General features: G+C 50.8%; 3 protein-coding genes across 3 annotated transcripts in view; 1 reads left to right on the top strand and 2 right to left on the bottom strand.

Annotated features, from left to right (window-relative positions):
* LOC116989827 (gastrula zinc finger protein XlCGF49.1-like) overlaps window positions 1-1278 on the top strand; it is a 41169-nt gene extending 39891 nt beyond the window's left edge. The window contains exon 5 of the mRNA XM_033047433.1: window positions 1121-1278. Within this exon, the coding sequence (XP_032903324.1) occupies window positions 1121-1278 (158 nt within the window). The remainder of the gene's footprint in view (window positions 1-1120) is intronic.
* Window positions 1-10412, bottom strand: part of LOC116982908 (zinc finger protein 229-like) — a 968520-nt gene extending 958108 nt beyond the window's left edge. The window contains exon 1 of the mRNA XM_033036486.1: window positions 10329-10412. The gene's annotated coding sequence lies outside the window, so the exon portion shown is untranslated. The remainder of the gene's footprint in view (window positions 1-10328) is intronic.
* Window positions 6102-21927, bottom strand: part of LOC116989718 (zinc finger protein 850-like) — a 35689-nt gene continuing 19863 nt past the window's right edge. Inside the window, exons 3-5 of the mRNA XM_033047347.1 lie at window positions 7723-7792; window positions 6545-7675; window positions 6102-6315 (exon numbers count right to left, since the gene is read on the bottom strand). Coding sequence (XP_032903238.1) covers window positions 6256-6315; window positions 6545-7675; window positions 7723-7792 — 1261 coding nt within the window. The 3' untranslated portion in view covers window positions 6102-6255. The remainder of the gene's footprint in view (window positions 6316-6544; window positions 7676-7722; window positions 7793-21927) is intronic.

Below are 21927 nucleotides of genomic sequence, written 5' to 3'. Positions count from 1 at the left end.
TGCATGTAAACCGAACCCTTTACACCTGTATAAAGTAACCCATTTGTTCACATTTGGCGCCTCTATATTGGTGACCCCAACGTTCCAAAACAGATATTTGGGATTTCCCGATGTACGCAGCCGACCACCTACCGTGGTGACCTGATGTCTGCAGCCGGCAGCCCAGCTCTATGGTAATGCGCGCTATGGTGCAGCTCTCAACTCTGCGCTGCACCCGGACTCCGCCTTGGGCGCCGCCACCGAGGTCGGGCCACTCGACTTCCAACTATGCCTAGTCTAGCCATTCATAGAGTCGCCTCACCACATTCCGGTCCCACCGGAGCAGACAGCAGCACAGCAGCCTCAGCCCTCGCTATCTCTCCCGCTTGATCTGCCCGAAGCCGACCACAGGGGCTGAGAGGCTGCGTCTGCCGCCGCTCCCCCACCAGCCGCAGCCCCTCTGCCTCCAGCATCGCCGACGCCCGCCCGATGGCCCCGGGAGCAGGGAGAGAGCGGGCCCACCCATTACTGTCTCACCATCTGTCTTATGAAGAAAGACTGGATAGACTTGGTTTATACTCTCTAGAATTTAGGAGATTGAGAGGGGATCTTATAGAAACGTACAAAATTCTTAAGGGGTTGGACAGGCTAGATGCAGAAAGATTGCTCCCGATGTTGGGGAAGTCCAGGACAAGGGGTCACAGCTTAAGGATAAGGGGGAAATCCTTTAAAACCGAGATGAGAAGAACTTTTTTCACACAGAGAGTGGTGAATCTCTGGAACACCCTGCCACAGAGGGTAGTCGAGGCCAGTTCATTGGCTATATTTAAGAGGGAGTTAGATGTGGCCCTGGTGGCTAAGGGGATCAGAGGGTATGGAGAGAAGGCAGGTACGGGATACTGAGTTGGATGATCAGCCATGATCATATTGAATGGTGGTGCAGGCTCGAAGGGCCGAATGGCCTACTCCTGCACCTAATTTCTATGTTTCTATTACCCCGCAGGCCACTGCCCAAGGCCTAGCCATCCGATAGAGCGGGCCAACCTTGGGCGTCTTCACTGACGTCCGGCCCAGCAGCAGGGTGGAGCCTCAGCCAGTTGTGAGTCAGCGGTCCCGCAACGGATTCCCCGGCCGCTTCCAGCCTCTGCCACGGGCGCAGCCAGTATCCGACGACACCGGGTGGAGTCCCTACCTGCAGCGGTGGGGCGAGGCCTGAAGATGCCGGCCGCCAAAATGGCCACTGAGGCCTACAACCACGTGGCTGCCGCGGCCGGCCGGAAGCGACGCTCGACCTGCTGACCGCCGTCAACAGCGAAACATTTGCTCGAGTAGTGACTCTGCAGCCTGACCGCCGTCAACAGTGCCACCTCTGGTCGACTGGCGTCTCTGCAGCCTGACCGATGTCTACATCATCTTGGTGTTACTACAGCCTCCAGTTTCAAGCACAGCTACTCCGACCACTTTGGACTTTGTTGTTTGCTCAGCGTAGTTTACTGTACACTGTAATCACCTAGCTTAATATTACTATTAGTTTCTTGTTGTATCTGCATTGTTGCCAACTTTCTCAGTTCACGATCCCCTGCTGGTTGACGTGACTGGTCTACACCTCGTCCGTCCTGCAGCTTTTGCGTTGGTCTCCTTGCACCCCTCGGTGTACCTCGGGATGGCCCACAGCCAGAGCGTCGACTGCGCCCGTGGACCTCACACCAAGAGCCGCCCTCGACGATGCTAGCGCAGCTTCCGGTAGAAGGTGAGCGCGCACTATCCCTTTTCGACGTCTGCCCTCACGGTCTGCCTGTAGGTTTACGAGTCAGGCTGCCACGTTTTGTTGGCCTCCTCGTATTCCTGCCTCCGGTTCGGGAGGGGGGAGGTCCTGTGGCGGCACCCAGTAGTTGGGCCACTAGCTACACAAACCATCAGCAGTCGGGGGTAGGGTCACGTGACTGGACAAGGGCAGAGAGGAGTTGTCATGGGGGTATAGGGGTGTGTCCTGGTATATATAACGAACCCCGGGACAATCCTCTCTTCGTTTAAGAAGGTACTACAGATGCTGAAAAATCGAAGGTAGACAAAAATGCTGGAGAAACTCAGCGGGTGAGGCAGCATCCATGGAGTGAAGGAAATAGGCAACATTTTGGGTCAAAGTCCTTATTCAGACCAGTGGAAGTCAGCGGAACCATCTAGGCTACACCATTACATCAATGACCCCATGGACGTCCCTGGCCAGTACCAGCTCCAAAAGCAGTGGACAATCCTCAACCGCTTGAGGACAGGCGCCGGATGGTATGGAGTAGCGATGAAGAGGTGGGGCCTCGTAGACAGCGCCTCCTGCGAGTGTGGGGACCCAACACAAACAGTGGAGCACAGTCACAAGTTGCCCCAAACACCGGTTGGCCACCGAATGGTGAACGAGGTCTGATTGCCCTGGATGATGACACGTTGGCCTGGCTCGCCTCAACGGAGCTGCAGGTCTAAAAGACATACGACAGAAGACTGATGTGAGGGTGGGGGGGGGGGGGGCGGGAAGAGGAAAGGAAGAGCTGGAGCCAGTGGGCTGAGGGAGAGCTGAGAAGGGGAGGAGAAAGTAGGGACCACATGACTACCTGTCAGCTGCTCTACATCGGTGAGACCAAGCATAGGCTTGGCGATCGCTTCGACGAACACCTCCGCCTGGTCCGCAATAACCAACTTGATCTCCCGGTGGCTCAGCACTTCAACTCCCCCTTCCATTCCGAATCCGACCTTTCTGCCCTGGGACTCCTCCATGGCCAGAGTGAGGACCACCGTAAATTGGAGGAGCTGCACCTCATATTTCGCTTGGGCAGTCTGCACCCCAGTGGTATGAACATTGACCTCTAATTTCAGGTAGTCCCTACTTTCTCCTCCCCTTCTCAGCTCTCCCTCAGCCCACTGGCTCCACTTCTTCCTTTCTTCTTCCCGCCCCCCCACCCGCACATCAGTCTAAAGAAGGGTTTTGACCCAAAATGTTGCCTATTGCCTTCTCTCCATAGATGCTTCCTCATCCTCTGAGTTTCTCCAGCATCTTTGTCTACCCTCTCTCTTCTCTATTTTACTTCGAGCAAACCAGCTCTCTTCTCTCCAGGGGTGAGTGTCCTTCCACCTCATCATGGGTTCAACTCGAGCCCACGAGGCAACAGCCTCGCAGCAGCATCAACAACTTTGTGTTAGAGGACCAACGTGCATGTAAACCGAACCCTTTACACCTGAATAAAGTAACCCATTTGTTCACCACGTTTGGCGCCTTACAATATTAATTATAATATTTTTATATAATATAATTATACATAATTATATATTACAGTTATATTCATGTCATATATATATATATATGGTATAATAATATATGGTTTAAATAGACTGCAACACGGAAATAGGCTCCCCATGGTGTAATATCGGCATTGGACACTAGATGGCGCTTACTTTTTCGATCTAATTTTCTAATTAATTAAATTAATTAATGTGCAACTTTTGACTGACGAGTTATGACTTCCTTCTCAATTATATTTTATCTAAATCTGCAAAATTTAATGTAGTTCTGAGACATGGGTCACGAAAGGTGATTATATTACAAGGTGATACAAGGAGTGAGCGTGTGTGAAAGATAATGCGTGTGAGAGATAACGCGTGTGTGAGTGCGTGTGCGAGAGAGAGCAAGAGGTGTGTGTGTGCGTGAGAGCAAGAGAGGGAGTAGGTGTGTGAGAGAGTGAGTGAGAGCAAGAGAGAGGGAATGTGTGTGTGTGCGTGAGAGCAAGGGAGAGGGTGTATGAGATAGAGAGAGCAAGACAGAGGGTGTGTGTGTGTGTGAGAGAGAGAGAGTGCATGTGTGAGAGGGAATGTGCGTGTGTGAGAGAACATGAGAAAGAGGAAGTGTGTAAATGTGTGAGAGAGAGTGACAGAGAGAGGGGGTGTGGGAAAGGGACGGAGGAGACGTGGGGAGGGGGAAGCTGTTTATTTCTGCCTGGAAGAGACACCGTAGGGAAGGGGTGTCGAGGTTGTGTGTGAGAGACGGAGCTAGAGAGGGAGTGTGTGAGAGAGAGGAGGGGAGCGCGGGATGGAGAAAATTTGGGAACAGGTGGGGAGCGGGGAGGGAGTGGAGGGAGAGGGTAGAATCCGGGGGGAGCGAGGGGGACATTGGTCAGGTAGCATTTGGAGTATTGCATACAGTTCTGGTCACTCCATTACAGGACAGATGTGGAGACTTTGGGGAAGGTGCAGAGATGGTTAACCAGAATGGGTTAAAAACAAGGAACTGCAGATGCTGATTTACTAAAAAAAAAAGGACACAGCAGGCAGCATCTCTGGAGAGAAGGAATGGGTGATGTTTCGGGTCGAGACTGAAGAGGGTCTAAACCAGAAAGCACTGGGCCCGCCGGTGCTGCCGCAATCCCTGCAAGCTGTCAAGCTCACCGCAGTCGTGGCCACTGGTGTGCACGCGCTGATGAGACAGGGTGTGGGAAGCCATGGCAAAGCACACTCCACACATCGGGCTGGGGAAGGGACGGTCGCCATCGTGCACCCGCTGGTGGGACAGCAGGCTGTTGGAGCGGGCAAAGCCCTTGCCACACTAGGTGCTGGTGTAGGAGCACTCGCCAGTGTGGGTGCGCTGGTGCTCCAGCAGGCTGTTGGAGCGGATGTAGCCATTGCCGCAGTCACTGCAGGTGGCGGCCCGCACCCCGGTGTGCAGGCGCCTGTGCACCTTCTGGTCCCTGGACGACTTGAAGCCCTTGCCACAGTCGGAGCAGGTGAAGGGCCTGTCGCCGGAGTGCACGCGGTTGTGTCCCAGCAGGTTGCCGAAGCGGGTGAAGTTCTTGCCACAGTCGGAGCAGTCGAAGGGGACGTTCTCCCGTGTGCACCCGCCGGTGGGTCTCCAGCTGGCATGGACTCTGCCAGGCCTTGCCACACATGTCGTACTCATAACGCATCTGCTTGTTGTGGTCCTCCATCGAAGCTCAGCCCGCACACCGAGCAGATAGGAGAGGGGCCTCAACAGCACCCTGGCCACCCTCAATGGCCGCTCACATCCCCGTCTCTCCATCCACAGCAACGGCTCCTAAACCCTGCAGGAGGGGAACACAGACGGTCAACAAGCTGGCAAACAGGACATTACTAACGCGTGAATAATCCGGAAGACGCAGGATTATTTCATTCCAAAAATGAAGAAAGATTCTAAGGGCAGTAGGAGGCAACCGTGGCTGATAAGAGAAGTTAGGTATAGAATAAAACAAAAAGAAAAGTATAACACAGCAAAGAGTAGCCGGAAGCCAGAGGATTAGGAAACTTTCATAGGACAACAGAAGGAAACAAAACGGGCAATACGGGCTGAAAAGATGAAGTACGAAGGGAAGCTGGCCAAGAATATAAAGGGCGATAAAAGCTTCTTTAGATATGTTCAGGGAAAAGAGTAGCAAAGTCAAATGTGGGTCCCTTGAAGGCAGACACGGGTGAAATTATTATGGGCAACAAGGAAATGGCAGAAGAGATGAATAGGTACTTCAGATCTGTCTTCACTAAGGAAGACACAAACAATCTCCCAGATGTACTGGGGGAAAGAGGATCTAAGGGGGTAGAGGAACTGAAATAAATTTTCATTAGGCAAGAAATAGTATTGGGTAGGCTAATGGGACTGAAGGGGTTGGACAGGCTAGATGCAGGAAGATTGCTCCCGATGTTGGGGAAGTCCAGGACAAGGGGTCACAGCTTAAGGATAAGGGGGAAATCCTTTAAAACCGAGATGAGAAGAACTTTTTTCACACAGAGAATGGTGAATCTCTGGAACTCTGCCACAGAGGGTAGTCGAGGCCAGTTCATTGGCTATATTTAAGAGGGAGTTAGATGTGGCCCTTGTGGCTAAGGGGATCAGAGGGTATGGAGAGAAGGCAGGTATGGGATACTGAGTTGGATGATCAGCCATGATCATATTGAATGGCGGTGCAGGCTCGAAGGGCCGAATGGCCTACTCCTGCACCTAATTTCTATGTTTCCATGATAAATCCCCTGGACCTGATGGTCTGCATCCCAGGGTCCTAAAATTAGAGCACATGGTATTGGGGGTAGGGTGTTGACATGGATAAAAAATTGGTTGGCAGACCGGAAGCACGTCAGCCTCACACACAGACGTGCGTACGACCGGCGCCCTGACGTCACCGCCAATCCGAGGGGGATTGCCGGCCCGCCCCCTCCCATTGCACAGTCACGTGGTGTGGGGGCGGCATGCATCATGGGAAGAAGATCACAGTGCTGGAGTCACTTAGCGGGTCAGGCAGCGTCTGTGGAGAGAAGGAATGCGTGACGTTTCAGGTACAGAACTTCTTCAATCTGATGGGAGGTACAGAGATAAGGAAGTGTAAGGATTGAAAACCGGACAAAGGGAATACAGTTCAATGAAATTGTAGAATAGACCATTGTTGGATAGATCAATGGGAGGCCACCATCGACTCCAGTCAAAAAGGCCCAACAGAGGATGTACTTCCTGCGGCAGCTGAGAAAACACAATCTGCCGCAGGCAATGATGGTTTTATACTGCCATCATGGAGTCTGTCCTCACCTTGTCCATCATGGTCTGTGTAACCGCTGGTGCTCCCGCCGCCCCCATGCATTCTTCAAATGCTTCCAGCAGTGGGATCAGCCGCTCGTCGGCGTGGGCCCGCCGGTGCTGCCGTAACTCCCACGAGCTATCAAACGCCTCACCGCAGTACAGGAAGTCGTAGGGCTGGCCACTGGTGTGCACCCGCTGGTGAGACAGGGCGTGGGATGCCATGGCAAAGCTCTCTCCACACACCACGCTGGGGACGGGACGGTTGCCAGCGTGCACCTGCTGGTGGAACAGCAGCTTGGAGGAGGTGGTGTAGCCCTTGCCGCCCTGGACGCAGGTGTAGAGATGCTCGCCAGTGTGGGTGCGCTGGTGGGACAGCAGGCTGGAGGAGCGGGTGTAGCTCTTGCCGCACTGGCTGCAGGTGTAGGGACGCTCGCCGGTGTGGGTGCGCTGGTGAGACAGCAGGGTGCCGGACTGGGTGAAGCCCTTGCCGCACTGGGTGCAGGTGTAGGGACGCTCGCCAGTGTGGGTGCGTTGGTGCACCAGCAGGCTGCTGGAGCAGGTGAAGCCCTTGCCACACTGCGCGCAAGTGAAGGGGCGCTCGTCGGTGTGGGTGTGCTGGTGCTCCAGCAGGCGGATTGAGCGGGTGAAGCCCTTGCCGCAATGGGCGCAGGTGTAGGGGCGCTCCCCGGTGTGGGTGTGCTGGTGCTCCAGCAGCCGGTTGGAGCGGGTGAAGCCCTTGCCGCACTGGGCGCAGGTGTAGGGGCGCTCGCCGGTGTGGGTGCGTTGGTGGGACAGCAGGTTGCTGGAGTGGGTGAAGCCCTTGCCGCAGTCGCTGCAGGTGTAGGGGCGCTCCCCGGTGTGCAGGCGCCTGTGCCTCTTCAGATGCGTGGAGGACTTGAAGCCTTTGCCGCAGTCGGAACAGGCGAAGGGCCTCTCGCCAGAGTGCACGCGGCTGTGGAGCAGCAGGTTGGCGCAGCTGGTGAAGCTCTTGCAGCACTCAGAGCAGTCGAAGGGGCGTTCTCCCGTGTGCACCCGCCGGTGGGTCTCCAGCTGGCTTGGCAGCTGCCAGGCTTTGCCACACACATCGCACTCACAACGCTTCTCCTTGTTGTTCCCCGTCATGTGGTCCCGCATCGAAGCTCAGCCCCTCGCTCAGCCCGCACACCGAGCAGATGGGGGAGGCTCACCGGCACCTTGGCCGCCCTCAATGGCCGCTCACGTTCCCGTCTTTCCGTCCAAAGCAACGGCTCATAAACCCTGCAGGAGGGGAACACAGAGGGTCAACAAGCTGGCAAACAGGACATCACCAACACGTGAACATTACTAGCGCTTGAAGGGCAGGGGGGGGGGCAGGGGGTGATAATGGGGGGAGGGTGATAGGAAGGGGTGAAGGTGAGAGGGGGAGAGGAGGGGTTGAGGGGAAGGGGGAGCAGTTGTGATGAAGGACAGTCAAACGACCGCGTCGAGCCACCCTCCCGCACGGCCTGTGCTGTGACTGCCTTCTGCGGCAGAGAATTCCAGATTCACAACTCCGTGTTAAACAGTATTTTTCTCATCTCAGTCCTAAATGGCCTACCCCTTATTCTTAAACTGTGACCCCTGGTTCTGGACTCCCCCAACATCGGGAACATTTTTCCTGCATCTAGCCTGTCTAATCCTCTAAGAATTTTATATGTTTCGATAAGATCTCCTCTCATCCTTCTAAATTCCAGCGAATACAAGCTCAGTCGATAGTCCCGCCATCCCGTGAAATAACCTGGTGAACCTACGCTGCACTGCCTCAATAGCAAGAATGTCCTTCCTCTAATTTGAAGACCAAAACTGCACACAATACTACAGGTGTGGTCTCTAGGACCTTGATAGCAATGTCATCACGGATTTAGTAGTGCTGGACTTTTCTAAAGCATTTGATGTATTCCCACACCAGAGACTGCTTCGAAAGCTTGATTTTTACGGTGTTTGTTCCAACACAAAACAATGGATTTCCAGTTTTCTGACAAATTGTCTTCAGCACGTGTGTGTGAATGGACAAAGCTCTGATTGGCGTCCAGTGTTGAGTGATACACCTCAGGGCTCAGTACTTGGCCCACATCTGTTTTTGCTTTACATAAATGACATCCATGAAAAAGTCACAAGTACGACTAGACTATTCGCTAATGATTGTTTGCTGTATCATCCAATTAAGTCAGCTGATGATGAAGATGCTCTCCAAAAAGATCTCGATACTATGGTTGAGTGGTCACAACAATGGGGCATGCAGTTCAACCTTTCCAAATGTGAAACCATGCGTGTCACCAGAAAGAGGAATCCAGGCGAAACATCATAAATATACTTGGTGCCACCATTGAAGAATCCAAACAGACCAAGTATCTTGGCATCAAATTGCAGAGCAATCCACGTTGGAATGGTTAGAGAGTTGTGAGTCTGTGGAATTCTCTGCCTCAGAGGGCAGTGGAGACAGGTTCTCTGGATGATTTCAAGAGAGAGCTAGATAGGGCTCTTAAAAATAGCGGAGTCAGGGGATATGGGGAGAAGGCAGGAACGGGGTACTGATTGGGGATGATCAGCCATGATCACATTGAATGGCGGTGCTGGCTTGAAGGGCAAAATGGCCTACTCCTGCACCTACTGTCTATTGACTCATCATACAACGGGGAAAGCAACAGGTGTCCTAAATTTTCTGAGACGCAAATTTCATCATTGTTCAACTTCTGTCAAGGAGAAGTTACACCACCCTTGTTAAACCACATTTGGACTACGCAGTTGCAGCATGGGATCTATACACAAATAAAAACATTTCTGCCATCTAAAGGCAGGCAGCTCGATTTGTTACTAATACCTATGAGAGAGAGAAGTGAGTGTTACCAAACTTCTGAATTCACTGGTCGGGGTGGAACCCTCTCCAAGACAGACATAAAGCTCACCATTTGACCTGTTTTTACAAAATGTTAAATGGTCAGCTCGACATAGATTACCAAACCCAAACCAATTAGGAGCAGACTAGGGCATTTAATCCAATTTGAGATACCAGCTACCAAGACAGACAATAGACAATAGGTGCAGGAGTAGGCCATTCGGCCCTTCGAGCCAGCACCGCCATTCCTTATTCTTAAACTGTGGCCCCTGGTTCTGGTCTCCCCCAACATCGGGAATATGTTTCCTGCCTCTTTCGTGTCCATGCCCTTAACAATCATATAAGTTTCAATGAGAATCCCTCTCATCCTTCTAAACTCCAGAGTGTACAAGCCCAGCTGCTCCATTCTCTCAGCATATGACAGTCCCACCATCCCGGGAATTAACATTGTAAATCTACGCTGCACTCCCTCTATAGCAAGAATGTCCTTCCTCAAATTAGGGGACCAAAACTGTACACAGATGTTCATTCATTCTTCCCCCACACAATTATGGTAGCTGTTTTTTCCCCAAAAACCCTTTTTTGCTTAAGTGCCCCCTTCACCACCTCCAGTTTAAATTCGATTTGGAATATTTTTGGAGGACCAAGAAACCAACAAGGACGCTGCACTGCCGCCTCCCGCCGTCAGGAGGCGCTACAGTCGGAGGGCCAGAGACGTTGCACTACCGCCTCCCGCCGTCAGGAGGCGCTGCAGTCGGAGGGCCAGAGACGTTGCACAGCGGCCTCCCGCCGCTAGAGAGACGCTACACTCGGAGGGCCAGAGGACGCCCAGACCTCGGGCTCTGGTTCCTCGGTTCCCGGCCGCATGAACGTTCTCGGGAAGGGGGGAGTGGGTGGGGAGAGGGCGAGGGGCCGAGCAGCGGCCGCGGTTGTTCCCACCTGAGCTGCCGGCGATGAGCAGAGGCCACGTCCCGTCGACCCGCCCGCCTCACGTGACCTGCGACCAGGTCCCGCAACTGACGGGCAGCGCCAGCGGCCAATGGGAGCAGGTTCCGCTTTCCCCGCCCAGGACGTCACAAAGAATCGGTTCCCGCCCCCTCCTCGCATCCGACCAATCAGAGCCGCGTCCCCGCCGCAGGTGACAATGTCCTATAGGTCGAACCGTAGCCCCGCCCCTCGGACAGACAGCACCTTCCGCCAATCGGTGCCCATCCCGCCCTAGCAACGGTTGGCACGACGCGACCGGCCCCGCCCCCACGGCTCCTTCACCACGTCGGGGGAGGGGAAACAATCACAGCAGCTGCAGAGGCTGCAAACCTGAAATAAAACCTCAAAGGGGGCCAGACTACAAGATGCTGCAGTAACTCAGCGGGACGGGCAGCATCTGTGGAGAGAAAGCATGGGTGACGTTTCGAGGTTGAGACCAAAGATTTGGGAACACTGATTGGAAGGCGTTTGCAGCCCAGGCCACCCTTGACTCCCACACGGACATTGATTCTTATACATCCTCTGTTTAGGTATGTTGCAAAACTTACCTTCAGCGGCTCTGCAGTTCTGCCGCTGCCCGTGTGCGCGACTTTGGCGCCTTTGAGAGGGGGCGGGTTTAAAACGCAGTTTTCTCTAGGCTATTGAAATCGAGGTTGTTCAGCCTGCTTAGTTGCTCATGAAAAATCGCTGCGACATTCGTTCGCTGCAGTTATTTTTTAACTAAATTGGATTATTTAATTGCTGTAGTAGATTAAAAATCATCCTCTAAAGCCGTGAACGCCGACAACGGGACAGATCTCGCGTAGGGGACAAGGCAAGGTAGGCTGTTTATTTTGACATTAAAAAGTGCTTCTTAAGGTCCCTTTATTCAAATTTTTAAGTTGCGAGAAGGTGAATTGGGGGCCGATCTGAACCGGCAGTGTTTTTCATGCCGACATGGAGTTCAAATTCACTGCAACCGCAACGTTCCAAACCATCGCGTTCCAGAAAAACCGACTCGCAAGCTGATTTAAATGGCCATTAATTTACAACAATTAAACACTAAATTCCTTCCATTTGGCCTATAAATTAATGACAATGAGATTTAAAAATCATGTTTTATTGTGAATTCTTGTGTGAATGTTCTTTGGACACTTAGGCTATTTGAAAATGTTAATCTTTTCTTAAGAAATGGATAGATGTTTAGATCTAGTAATTGAATTTTGGAATTAGCTACAATTGGGTAACTAACTAATTATATGCTTTAATTTCAGGTCACCCAAGTAAGATTGTTTAATATTTGTTTCAGAATGCTTCAATCTATAATAACAGAAAATCTATTTCAGTTCTCTTAATTTTTAATAAAGTTATGGCCATTTGACTGTCCTTGATCACAACTTTTGTGTTAAGTCAATGGAAAAGCAATAGGGAAGAAGATGCTAATTTCCGAGTATGAAAATGGCCATAATTTTTTTTAAACTGAAGATATGAAAGTGAATTAGGTGTCAAATTAAACTTATTTTTATGCTTTATCTGATGGGATAAATTGCAGACTTGATTTTTTAAATCTCAAAATTTTGTAACATTGGAATTCTGTTCTGGACTTTATAAACTCCACCATCAACAGTGTCACCTCCCTCAAATGGGTGACCATATTCCCGAATCAGAAGCCATGGATGAACAGCGAGGTCAGGCTACTGCTGAAAGCACGGGACACCGCTTTCAGGTCAGGCGATGCCCGAGCCTACAGTTCATTCAGGGCTAACCTGAAGAGGGGCATCAAGAAGGCCAAGCACTGCCATAACCTCAGGATTGAGGAGCACTTCAACAACAACTCCGAACCCCGACGCATGTGGCAAGGCATCCAGGCCATCACGGACAATAGACCCACCAACACCACCCTCACATCCAGCAACGCCTCCTTCCTTGAGGAGCTTAACCACTTCTATGGCCGCTTTGACAGGGACAATCTAGAGATGGCCATCAAGGCTGTGCTCCCTGCCGATCACCAGCCCCTCACACTCACCCCTTACGATGTGTACATGGCACTGATAATGCACGTAAGGCTGCTGGCCCTGACGGCATCCCCGGGTGCTTCCTCAGGGCCTGTGCTGTGCAGCTGACAGACGTCTGGACGGACATCTTCAACCTGTCACATGCCCAAGCAGTTGTGCCCACGTGCCTTAAAACCACCTCCATCGTGCCGGTGCCAAAACTCTCCACTGTGGCAAGCCTCAACGACTTCCGCCCAGTTGCACTTACTCCCATCATCACCAAGTGCTTCGAGAGGCTGGTCCTGGCACACCTCAAAGGCTGCCTACCCCACACATTGGATTCCTATCAGTTTGCCTACCGCAAGAACAGGAGTACAGAGGATGCCATCTCAACGGCACTTCACTCCGCCCTCTCCCACCTCGACAACAGAGACAATTACATAAGAATGCTGTTCATCGATTACAGCTCAGCATTCAACACCATTATACCCTCTAAACTGATCACCAAACTCGGTGAACTGGGCATCGACCCCTCCCTCTGCAACTGGATACTGGACTTTCTAACCAACAGACCCCAGTCTGTTAGGTTAGACAAGCACACCTCTTCAACACTCACCCTGAACACCGGCGTTCCACAGGGCTGTGTGCTGAGCCCCCTCCTCTACTCCCTCTTCACCTACGACTGCACACCTGTACATGGTACTAACACCATCATCAAGTATGCAGATGATACAACGGTGATTGGCCTCATCAGCAACAACGATGAGTCGGCCTATAGGGAGGAGGTCCAGCTCCTAGCAGCATGGTGCGCTGACAACAACCTGGCCCTTAACTCCAAGAAGACCAAGGAGCTCATTGTAGACTTCAGGAAGTCTAGGGGCGGCACGCACACCCCCATCCACATTAACGGGACGGAGGTGGAATGTGTTTCCAGCTTCAGGTTCCTGGGGGTCAACATCTCTGATAACCTCTCTTGGACCCACAATACCTCAACTCTGGTCAAGAAGGCTCACCAGCGTCTCTTCTTCCTGAGGAGACTAAAGAAGGTCCATCTGTCTCCTCAGATTCTGGTGAACTTCTACCGCTGCACCATCGAGAGCATCCTTACCAACCGTATCACAGTATGGTATGGCAACTGCTCTGTCTCCGACCGGAAGGCATTGCAGAGGGTGGTGAAAATTGCCCAACGCATCACCGGTTCCTCACTCCCCTCCATTGAGTCTGTCCAAAGCAAGCGATGTCTGCGAAGGGCGCTCAGCATCGCCAAGGACTGCTCTCACCCCAACCACAGACTGTTTACCCTCCTACCATCCGCGAGGCGCTACAGGTCTCTCCGTTGCCAGACCAGCAGGTCCAGGAACAGCTTCTTCCCTGCGGCTGTTACACTACTCAACACTGTACCTCGGTGTACACTTGCCAATTACCCCCCCCCCCCTCCCCCCCGGACGCTCCTCCCACCAGGAAAAAAAAATACTATGACTGTATGGACGTAAATAGATTTATTTATTGCTCATATTCTATGTCGCTCTTCTAGGGAGATGCTAACTGCATTTCGTTGTCTCTGTACTGTACACTGCACAATGACAATAAAGTTGAATCTGAATCTGAATCTGAATAATCTTTGGTTGAGACCCTTCCTCAGACTGAGAGTCGCAGGAGAGATATAGACGGTGATGTGGAGTGAAAATCTTCTACATAGAATCATAGACAATAGCTGCAGGAGGAGGCCATTCGGCCCATCGAGCCAGCACTGCCATTCAACGTGATCACGTCTGATCATCCACAATCAGTACCCCGTTCCTGCTTTCTCTCCATATCCCTTGATTCCGTTAGCCCAAAGAGCTAAATCTAATACTCTCTTGAAAACATCCAGTGAATTGGCCTCCACTGCCTTCAGTGGCAGAGAATTCCACAGATTCACAGCTCTTTGGGTGAAAAGTTTTTCCTCACCTCAGTTCTAAATGACCTACACCTTATTCTTAAACTGTGGCCCCTGGTTCTGGACTCCCCCATCGGGAACATTTTTCCTGCATCTAACCTGTCCAATCCCTTAAGAATTGTATTTGTTTCTGTAAGATTGCCTCTCATCCTTCTGAATCCCAGTGAATACAAGCCCAGTCGACCCATTCTTTCATCATATGTCATTCCCCCCACCCCGGGAATTAACCTGATGAACCAACACTGCACTCCCTCCATAGCAAGAATGTCCTTCCTCAAATTAGGAGACCAAACCTGCACACAATACTCCAGGTGTGGTCCACCAGGGTCCTGCACAACTGCAGTAAAACCTCCTTGCTCCTAAACTCAAATCCTCTCGCAATGAAGGCCAACATGCCATTAGCTTTCTTCACTGCCGGCTGTACCTGCATGCTTATATTCAGCGACTGATGTACAAGGACACCCAGGTCTCGTTGTACTTCCCCTTTCCCTAATCTGACACCATTCAGATAATAGAGTGCTGGAGTAACACCTTACACTTATCTCTGTGTCTCCCTCACCTGTGACTCTCCAGAAATATTGCCTGTCCCGCTGAGTTACTCCAGCATTGTGTGTCTTCCTGTGGAGAACATGGTTAGGGGACGTTTTTTGGGTCACGACACTTCTTCAGACCTGAAACATCACCTATCAACGTTGACCAGCGATGCTGCCGGACCCATTAAATTACTCCAGCACTCTGTGAAACGTCACCTATCTATGTTCTCCACAGAAGCTGTCTCTAGCACCTTGTGTCTTTTTGTGTATGAACCAGCGTCTGCAGTTCCTTGTGTCGACCAAAGAGAGGCACAAAGTGCTGGGGAAAAAATATGGGCAACGTTTAAGGTTGGGTCACTTGGCTACTTGACAAACTTTGTTCGAGTTGAGAAATGTTGTTCTCTAATTTTAGTTAACTATCCAACAACCCACCTCCCTTTTATTGATTGCAGTATGAATATTGATTTCTCTAACTTCAAGTAACCCTTATGTAATGAGCTGACTCGAACACATTAAGATACAACACATCCGTATCTACATCAACCCCAGAGATCTTAACACTGCCATCAAACTCCCGCACTACCCAATGTGAACGATAGAAGAAGTTGCCGCCCAGATATTGCCTGCGCAGCATGCAACATGCGCAGTACGCCAATCCTCCGGCACCATTCCCGTTTCTAATGACATTTGAAATATTTCTGTCATAGCACCTGCTATTTCTACACTAACTTCCCTCAATGCCCTAGGGAATATTCTGTCAGGACCTAGAGACTTATCCACTTTTATATTGAAAAATGGTGTGCATGCCACGATCTAGGCCTGGTTTACTTTGGATGCGCTGTCCATAAACTCGGCCTCACTGACGAGCCCACTCAACAGCTACTCTCTCAATACGAAGAACTGTTTAACGGTAAGCTTGGCAAGTTGCCTGTCAAATACCACATTGCTGTTGTGGTTAGGGAGAAGGGAAATGAGAGATATAGATGGTGATGTGGAGAGATAAAGTACAATGAATGAAAGATTTGCAACAAAGTGTAGTCAAGATAGCTATGGGAGTCAGTAGGTTTGTAGTAGATGTTGGTGAGTAGTCTGTTTCCTATGATGGAGACGGTGAGATCTAGAAATGGTAGGGAGATGTCAGGGATGGTCCGCGTGAATTAGAGTGCAGGATGCAAGTTAGTGGTGAAGTGGATGATGTCAGTGGGTTCTGCATGGGTGCAGGAGGTAGCACCAATGCAGTCGTCATGTGTAGTTTGTGTGGAGATTCACCTCAGGTGTGTAGTTCATGTGCACAATACACAATAGGTGCAGGAGTAGGCCATTCGGCTTTTGAACCAGCACCAAATTTAAATTTATACACATTTATTGTCATTTGAGCCCCAGTGAGACTCAAACGAAATTTTGTTTCCACAGCCATACAAACAAAAACAATGTCCTACAGACATACACACAATTAAGTTCACACAAACATCCATCACAGTGAACCCACTGTGATGGAAGGCAAAGTCTTTTCTCTCCCCTGTTCTCCATTTCTCTCCCGATGTCCAAGCTCCAGGCGGGTGATGCTAAGTCCCACGGCCATTTTAGGCCGCGCGGGGCGATTTACGGCCCCGCTCCCGGTCTGAAAGTACAAGGTCGGAGCCCCAGCGTGCGATGGTGAGTCCCACGGCCATGAAGCCGCGCCAGGTGATGTACGGTCCCGGTCCGGGTCGTTCCAACCCCGCGACACGGGCTGGAGAAGTCGCGTTGCGCGAGCTCCGGGAAGCGGTCTCTCTCTCCCCCCGGACCCGCGAGCTCCCGATGTCCCAGTCCACCGGACCTGCGGCTGCGTTGCTGGAGCCTCCGAGCCCCAGGAGTCGAGTCGCAGCAGCGAGTCACCACCGCTCCCCACGCACCGAGGCCGGCCAGCCCCACGATGGTGAGTAGTCCGCCGCTCCGCTGCTCCGCAGTCTCCCGAGCCCCCGGGTCGTTCAGGTTGGAGGCCGCTCCACGGTGCTAGGCCCCAACGACAACGGAGCCCCGACAGGGAAAAGGTCGGGTCTCCCGAACAGGGAAGAGATTTAAAACGGTTTCCCCCTCCCCCCCCCCCCCCACCCCCCACATATACACATTTAAAACCAAGCTTAAAAAAACACAAACACTACATTTAACTAGACAAAAATAAAAAAAAGACAGACAGGCTGTAGGAGCCGCTGCAACGAGTCGCGCCGCCACCACCTGTGATCCTGGCTGATCATCCACAATCAGTACCCCGTTCCTGCCTTTTCCCCATATCCCTTGACTCCGCTATCTTTAAGAGCGCTATCCAACTCACTCTTGAAAGCATCCACAGGATCAGCCACCCTGCCTTCTGAGGCAGAGAATTCCAGATTCAAAACCCTCTGCGTGAAAATGTTTTTCTTCATCTCCGTTTTAAATGGCTTACCCCTATTCTTAAACTGTGGCCCCTGGTTCTGGACTCCCCCAACATCGGGAACATGTTTCATGCATCTAGCGTGTCCAAACCCTTAATAATCTTATATCTACATTATTACTAAAACTCTCATCTTCTCCTCTTCTGGTTTACCTTGTTTTTTAAATTTGCACAAAAACGGTACCTCATATCGTTAGGATTTTGCCACGTTTCTCACCGTTCTCCTCTGCTCCAAGCTCACCAAGTTTTGTTCCGATCGGTGAAATAATACAGAAGTTATGAAGGATTTATAAATCGTGAGATCAGCAGATTAGTCTTCTCGCCTGACAGTAACTGTTAGGCACTTTCCCCCCCCCTGGTGAATGCTATGTACTTACTTCTCTGTTTCTATCCCAAGTACAGGCCTCGTGGCTGTGAGTCTGGAATCGAGGGGTTAAAGGCTCCTGTACCCGATTGGCCCAGCTGCGTCAGGTGACGGGTGACTCATCTGGAGTATAAAGACCAGAGCTTCCCAGAATCCTTCTCTTCGTCGTGGACTCTGACTGAAGCAGTCTGTTGGTGGGGGCCGAGGCAGCCTGACCACATGGCATAGAACTTTGTGTATTTTCACCATTCCGTGTTATCAGATATTGTGTTGGGACGGATAAGGGCTGACCTTAGAGTTTTCCTGTATTTTGGTTTCAGGGTTGTATCTCTTTGGGCAAGTTTTGGAATCTCCGGTTCGACGGCCCATGGTGTGGTTGGCTGGAGCATTGTTAAATTGTTTGTCGGTTTATCCATATCCCTGACTGGGTTGTTTATATCAGGTTTGAGTTTTGTGTTCAAATGAATTATTAAAACTGTTTTTTGAACCTGAACCTGGTTTTTGACTTGTGTTACGTGGCTCTGAAGTACTTGCATTCGGGAGTCGTAACAAAATGGGGGCTCGTCCTAAGTTTTGAGGACCCTAGACGTTTTTAGGGGGTATTTTTGGTAGGCTTCTGGACTGAGGAAGTCTGTGTGTTGAGGGAATTTTTTCTTCCCTGTTTGTGGTAGCATTAAGGCCCAAGTTTTAGCTGGTGGTTTGGTGCTACATTAGAAAATGGAATTTAAGGTGAAAGAATTTGTTGAGGCTCCTAGTCGGGAGTTGTTTGATAGATGTACGAAAGAGCATTTGATTTTGCTGGCTGAGAACTATGCCGTGACTATTGACAAGCATTCAAAGAAACACTCCATTAAATCGGAGTTGTGGGCTGCGTTGGTGGAGGCTGGGGTTTTGCCTGGTGGTACAGACAGTCCCCCACCTTCTGTTCAGCCTGGTCAGAACATGGAGGCCATTATTAAACTGAAGGAGATGGAGCTTGAGTCACAGAGAATTGCCTCTTTGTTAAAAGAGAAAGAGCTCATGCATGCTCTTGAAATGAAACGGCTTGAGCTTGAGGAGGAAACCAAAAGGGCTGAATTTCGGCTGCGGGCAAAAGAAATAGATAATTCCCGGGTTTCTTCTAGGGAACGGGAGTTTGATATGAGCAAGAACATCCGCCTGGTTCCCCCATTTCGTGAAGAGGATGTGGACAAGTATTTCACAGTGTTTGAACGGGTGGCTTTGTCCTTGAAGTGGCCTAGGGACGTGTGGACCTTGCTATTGCAGTGTGTCTTTGTGGGTAAAGCACGGGAGGTGTACTCGTCTTTATCTGTTGAAAGCGGTCTGGACTATGAGTGTGTGAAGTCTACAGTACTAAGGGCTTATGAATTAGTTCCAGAGGCGTACCGGCAGAAGTTCCGGCGCTTTAGGAAGTTTGATAGTCAGACTTATGTGGAGTTTGCTAGGGAGAAGGAGGCACTTTTTGACAGGTGGTGCGCTTCTCAAGGAGTGAAGGATTTTGAGCTACTGCGGTCCTTGATAATTATGGAAGACTTTAAGAACTGTCTCCCTGAGAGGGTTACTACTTACCTTAATGAGCAGAAGGTGAATGAGGTGTCTAAGGCTGCAGTGTTGGCAGATGAGTATGTATTGACTCATAAATCTGATTTTGTTGGGCGATCCTATAGTATTGGTGCACGGCCGGTTGATCGTGGTGGTGTCGCCGGTGCCAGTGTCAAAGCTGTTTCTGTGCCTGCAAAATGCAGCACGTTGATACAGGGGGAGGTCCGAGCTGATAAGGTTGACGGAAATGTAAGGACTGATGAAGGTCCTGTGTGCTACTATTGTAGAAGGAGAGGGCACATGTTAAAGTCGTGTCCCGTTTTGAAGCAGAAAAATGCAAAGCCTATGGCTTTGGTGGTAACACAGAAGGCACCTGTCGTACCTGAGGTGCCTGAGTCTGATGAGTGTAGGAATTATTCTGCGTTCATCATGAATGGTTTTGTTTCTCTAGAGGATGGGGGTGACAGAGTTCCAGTATCCATCTTGCGTGATACTGGTGCTACTCAGTCCTTTATATTGGATGGTGTACTGCCGTTTTCTGGGGAATCATCGGTTGGGTCAAGTGTCCCAGTGGTAGGATTCGGGATGGATGACATGGTAGTGCCTTTGCATACCGTGCGTCTCGAGTCCGAGTTGGTTTCAGGCCGGGTAACTGTTGGGTTACGGCCGTGTTTTCCCGTTGGGGGAGTTTCTGTGATTTTGGGGAATGACTTGGCAGGAGGTAGAGTTTTAGTCACTCCTGAGGTGACGGCTGTTCCGATGGTGCAGAGTCCTGATAGATTGGCTATGCAGCATCCAAAGGTCTTCGCTGCTTGTGCTGTCACGAGGGCTATGGCTAAGAGCCAAGCGAAGTTTGAGGATGTGGTGGACCTGAGTGAGAGCATTTTTGGGGATCAGGATGATAGATCCTGTGTTGTGAAGGGTGTTTCTCCATCTCAAGATGGGATGGTGTCTGGAAATGTGCCGGTGTCACTGTCACGTGACCGGCTGGTTGAGGAGCAAAAGAGTGATCCAGGTTTATCTGATCTGTGCGACTGCGCAGTGCCTGAGGGGGAAATGGATTCCACAGCAAAAGGGTATTTTCTAAGGGATGGCTTACTGATGCGAAAGTGGTCTCCCTTGGATATATCTGGGCATGATGATTGGAGCGTGGTTGATCAGATTGTGATGCCTCGTCGGTATAGGGACGAGATACTCTGTTTGGCTCATGATGGTCCTCTGGGTGGACATTTGGGGGTCAATAAGACGTATGACCGCATCTTACGGAATTTTTTTTGGCCAGGGTTGAAAAAGGACGTGAAACAGCACTGCAGGTGTTGTCACATTTGCCAGGTGGCAGGAAAGCCGAACCAATCGATTGTTCCTGCGCCTTTATATCCAATCCCTGTGGTCGGTGAGCCGTTTGAGCGGATTCTAGTTGATTGTGTGGGCCCTCTACCTCGGACAAGAGTGGGCAACAAGTTAGATATTAAGCATTGTTACTCCAGTGCGTATCATCCTGAGAGCCAGGGAGCTCTCGAGAGGTTTCACCAGACTTTGAAATCTATGTTGAGGACTTACTGCCTGGAGTTTGAAAAAGACTGGGATGAGGGGGTTCATCTAGTTATGTTTGCGGTGCGTGAGGTCGTGCAGGAGTCTTTAGGGTTCAGTCCTGCTGACCTGGTGTTCGCGCATACTGTACGTGGTCTGTTGAGGGTCCTGAAGGAGAAATGGTTGCAGGAGGATACGAAACGTAGTATTTTAGACCACGTCTGTACTTTTCGCTCTAGACTGAGGAGGGCATGCGAACTGGCAATGGGTAATCTTGCCTCTGCTCAGTCTAGGATGAAGGACTGGTTCGACAGGAAGGAGCCTGTGGAGGTTGATGGGTCGGAGCTAAGTCCTTCTAAGCATGTTTTGGCTGCAGTGGTGCTGCCCCCTGACACGGGTGGTGATGTGGGGGAGGCACGGTTGTCTGTGGCAGTAACGCAGGGAAAGCTGAGTAACTCTGAGGCTTTGGAGACGCTTCCCTTGCGGTTGTCTCATTTGACTGGCATATCCGTGGCAAGGATGATGTATTGGCTGATGCATTGTCGCACCAGTGATGTCTGTGTTACTGAATAGTTGCTGAAATTTGGTGGTGTTTTTTTTAGTTCATTTTCAGAAACTTATTCAGTATCTTTGGGTGGGGGTGTTAGGCACTTTCCCCCCCCCCTGGTGAATGCTATGTACTTACTTCTCTGTTTCTATCCCAAGTACAGGCCTCGTGGCTGTGAGTCTGGAATCGAGGGGTTAAAGGCTCCTGTACCCGATTGGCCCAGCTGCGTCAGGTGACGGGTGACTCATCTGGAGTATAAAGACCAGAGCTTCCCAGAATCCTTCTCTTCGTCGTGGACTCTGACTGAAGCAGTCTGTTGGTGGGGGCCGAGGCAGCCTGACCACATGGCATAGAACTTTGTGTATTTTCACCATTCCGTGTTATCAGATATTGTGTTGGGACGGATAAGGGCTGACCTTAGAGTTTTCCTGTATTTTGGTTTCAGGGTTGTATCTCTTTGGGCAAGTTTTGGAATCTCCGGTTCGACGGCCCATGGTGTGGTTGGCTGGAGCATTGTTAAATTGTTTGTCGGTTTATCCATATCCCTGACTGGGTTGTTTATATCAGGTTTGAGTTTTGTGTTCAAATGAATTATTAAAACTGTTTTTTGAACCTGAACCTGGTTTTTGACTTGTGTTACGTGGCTCTGAAGTACTTGCATTCGGGAGTCGTAACAGTAACCATGACGGTAACGCACCTTCTGACACCCG

The sequence above is a fragment of the Amblyraja radiata genome, chromosome 1 (assembly GCF_010909765.2).
Source record: "Amblyraja radiata isolate CabotCenter1 chromosome 1, sAmbRad1.1.pri, whole genome shotgun sequence".
NCBI lineage: Eukaryota > Metazoa > Chordata > Chondrichthyes > Rajiformes > Rajidae > Amblyraja > Amblyraja radiata.
The sequence above is the reverse complement of the archived record's forward strand: the minus strand, read 5'-3'. Positions and strand labels throughout refer to the sequence as shown.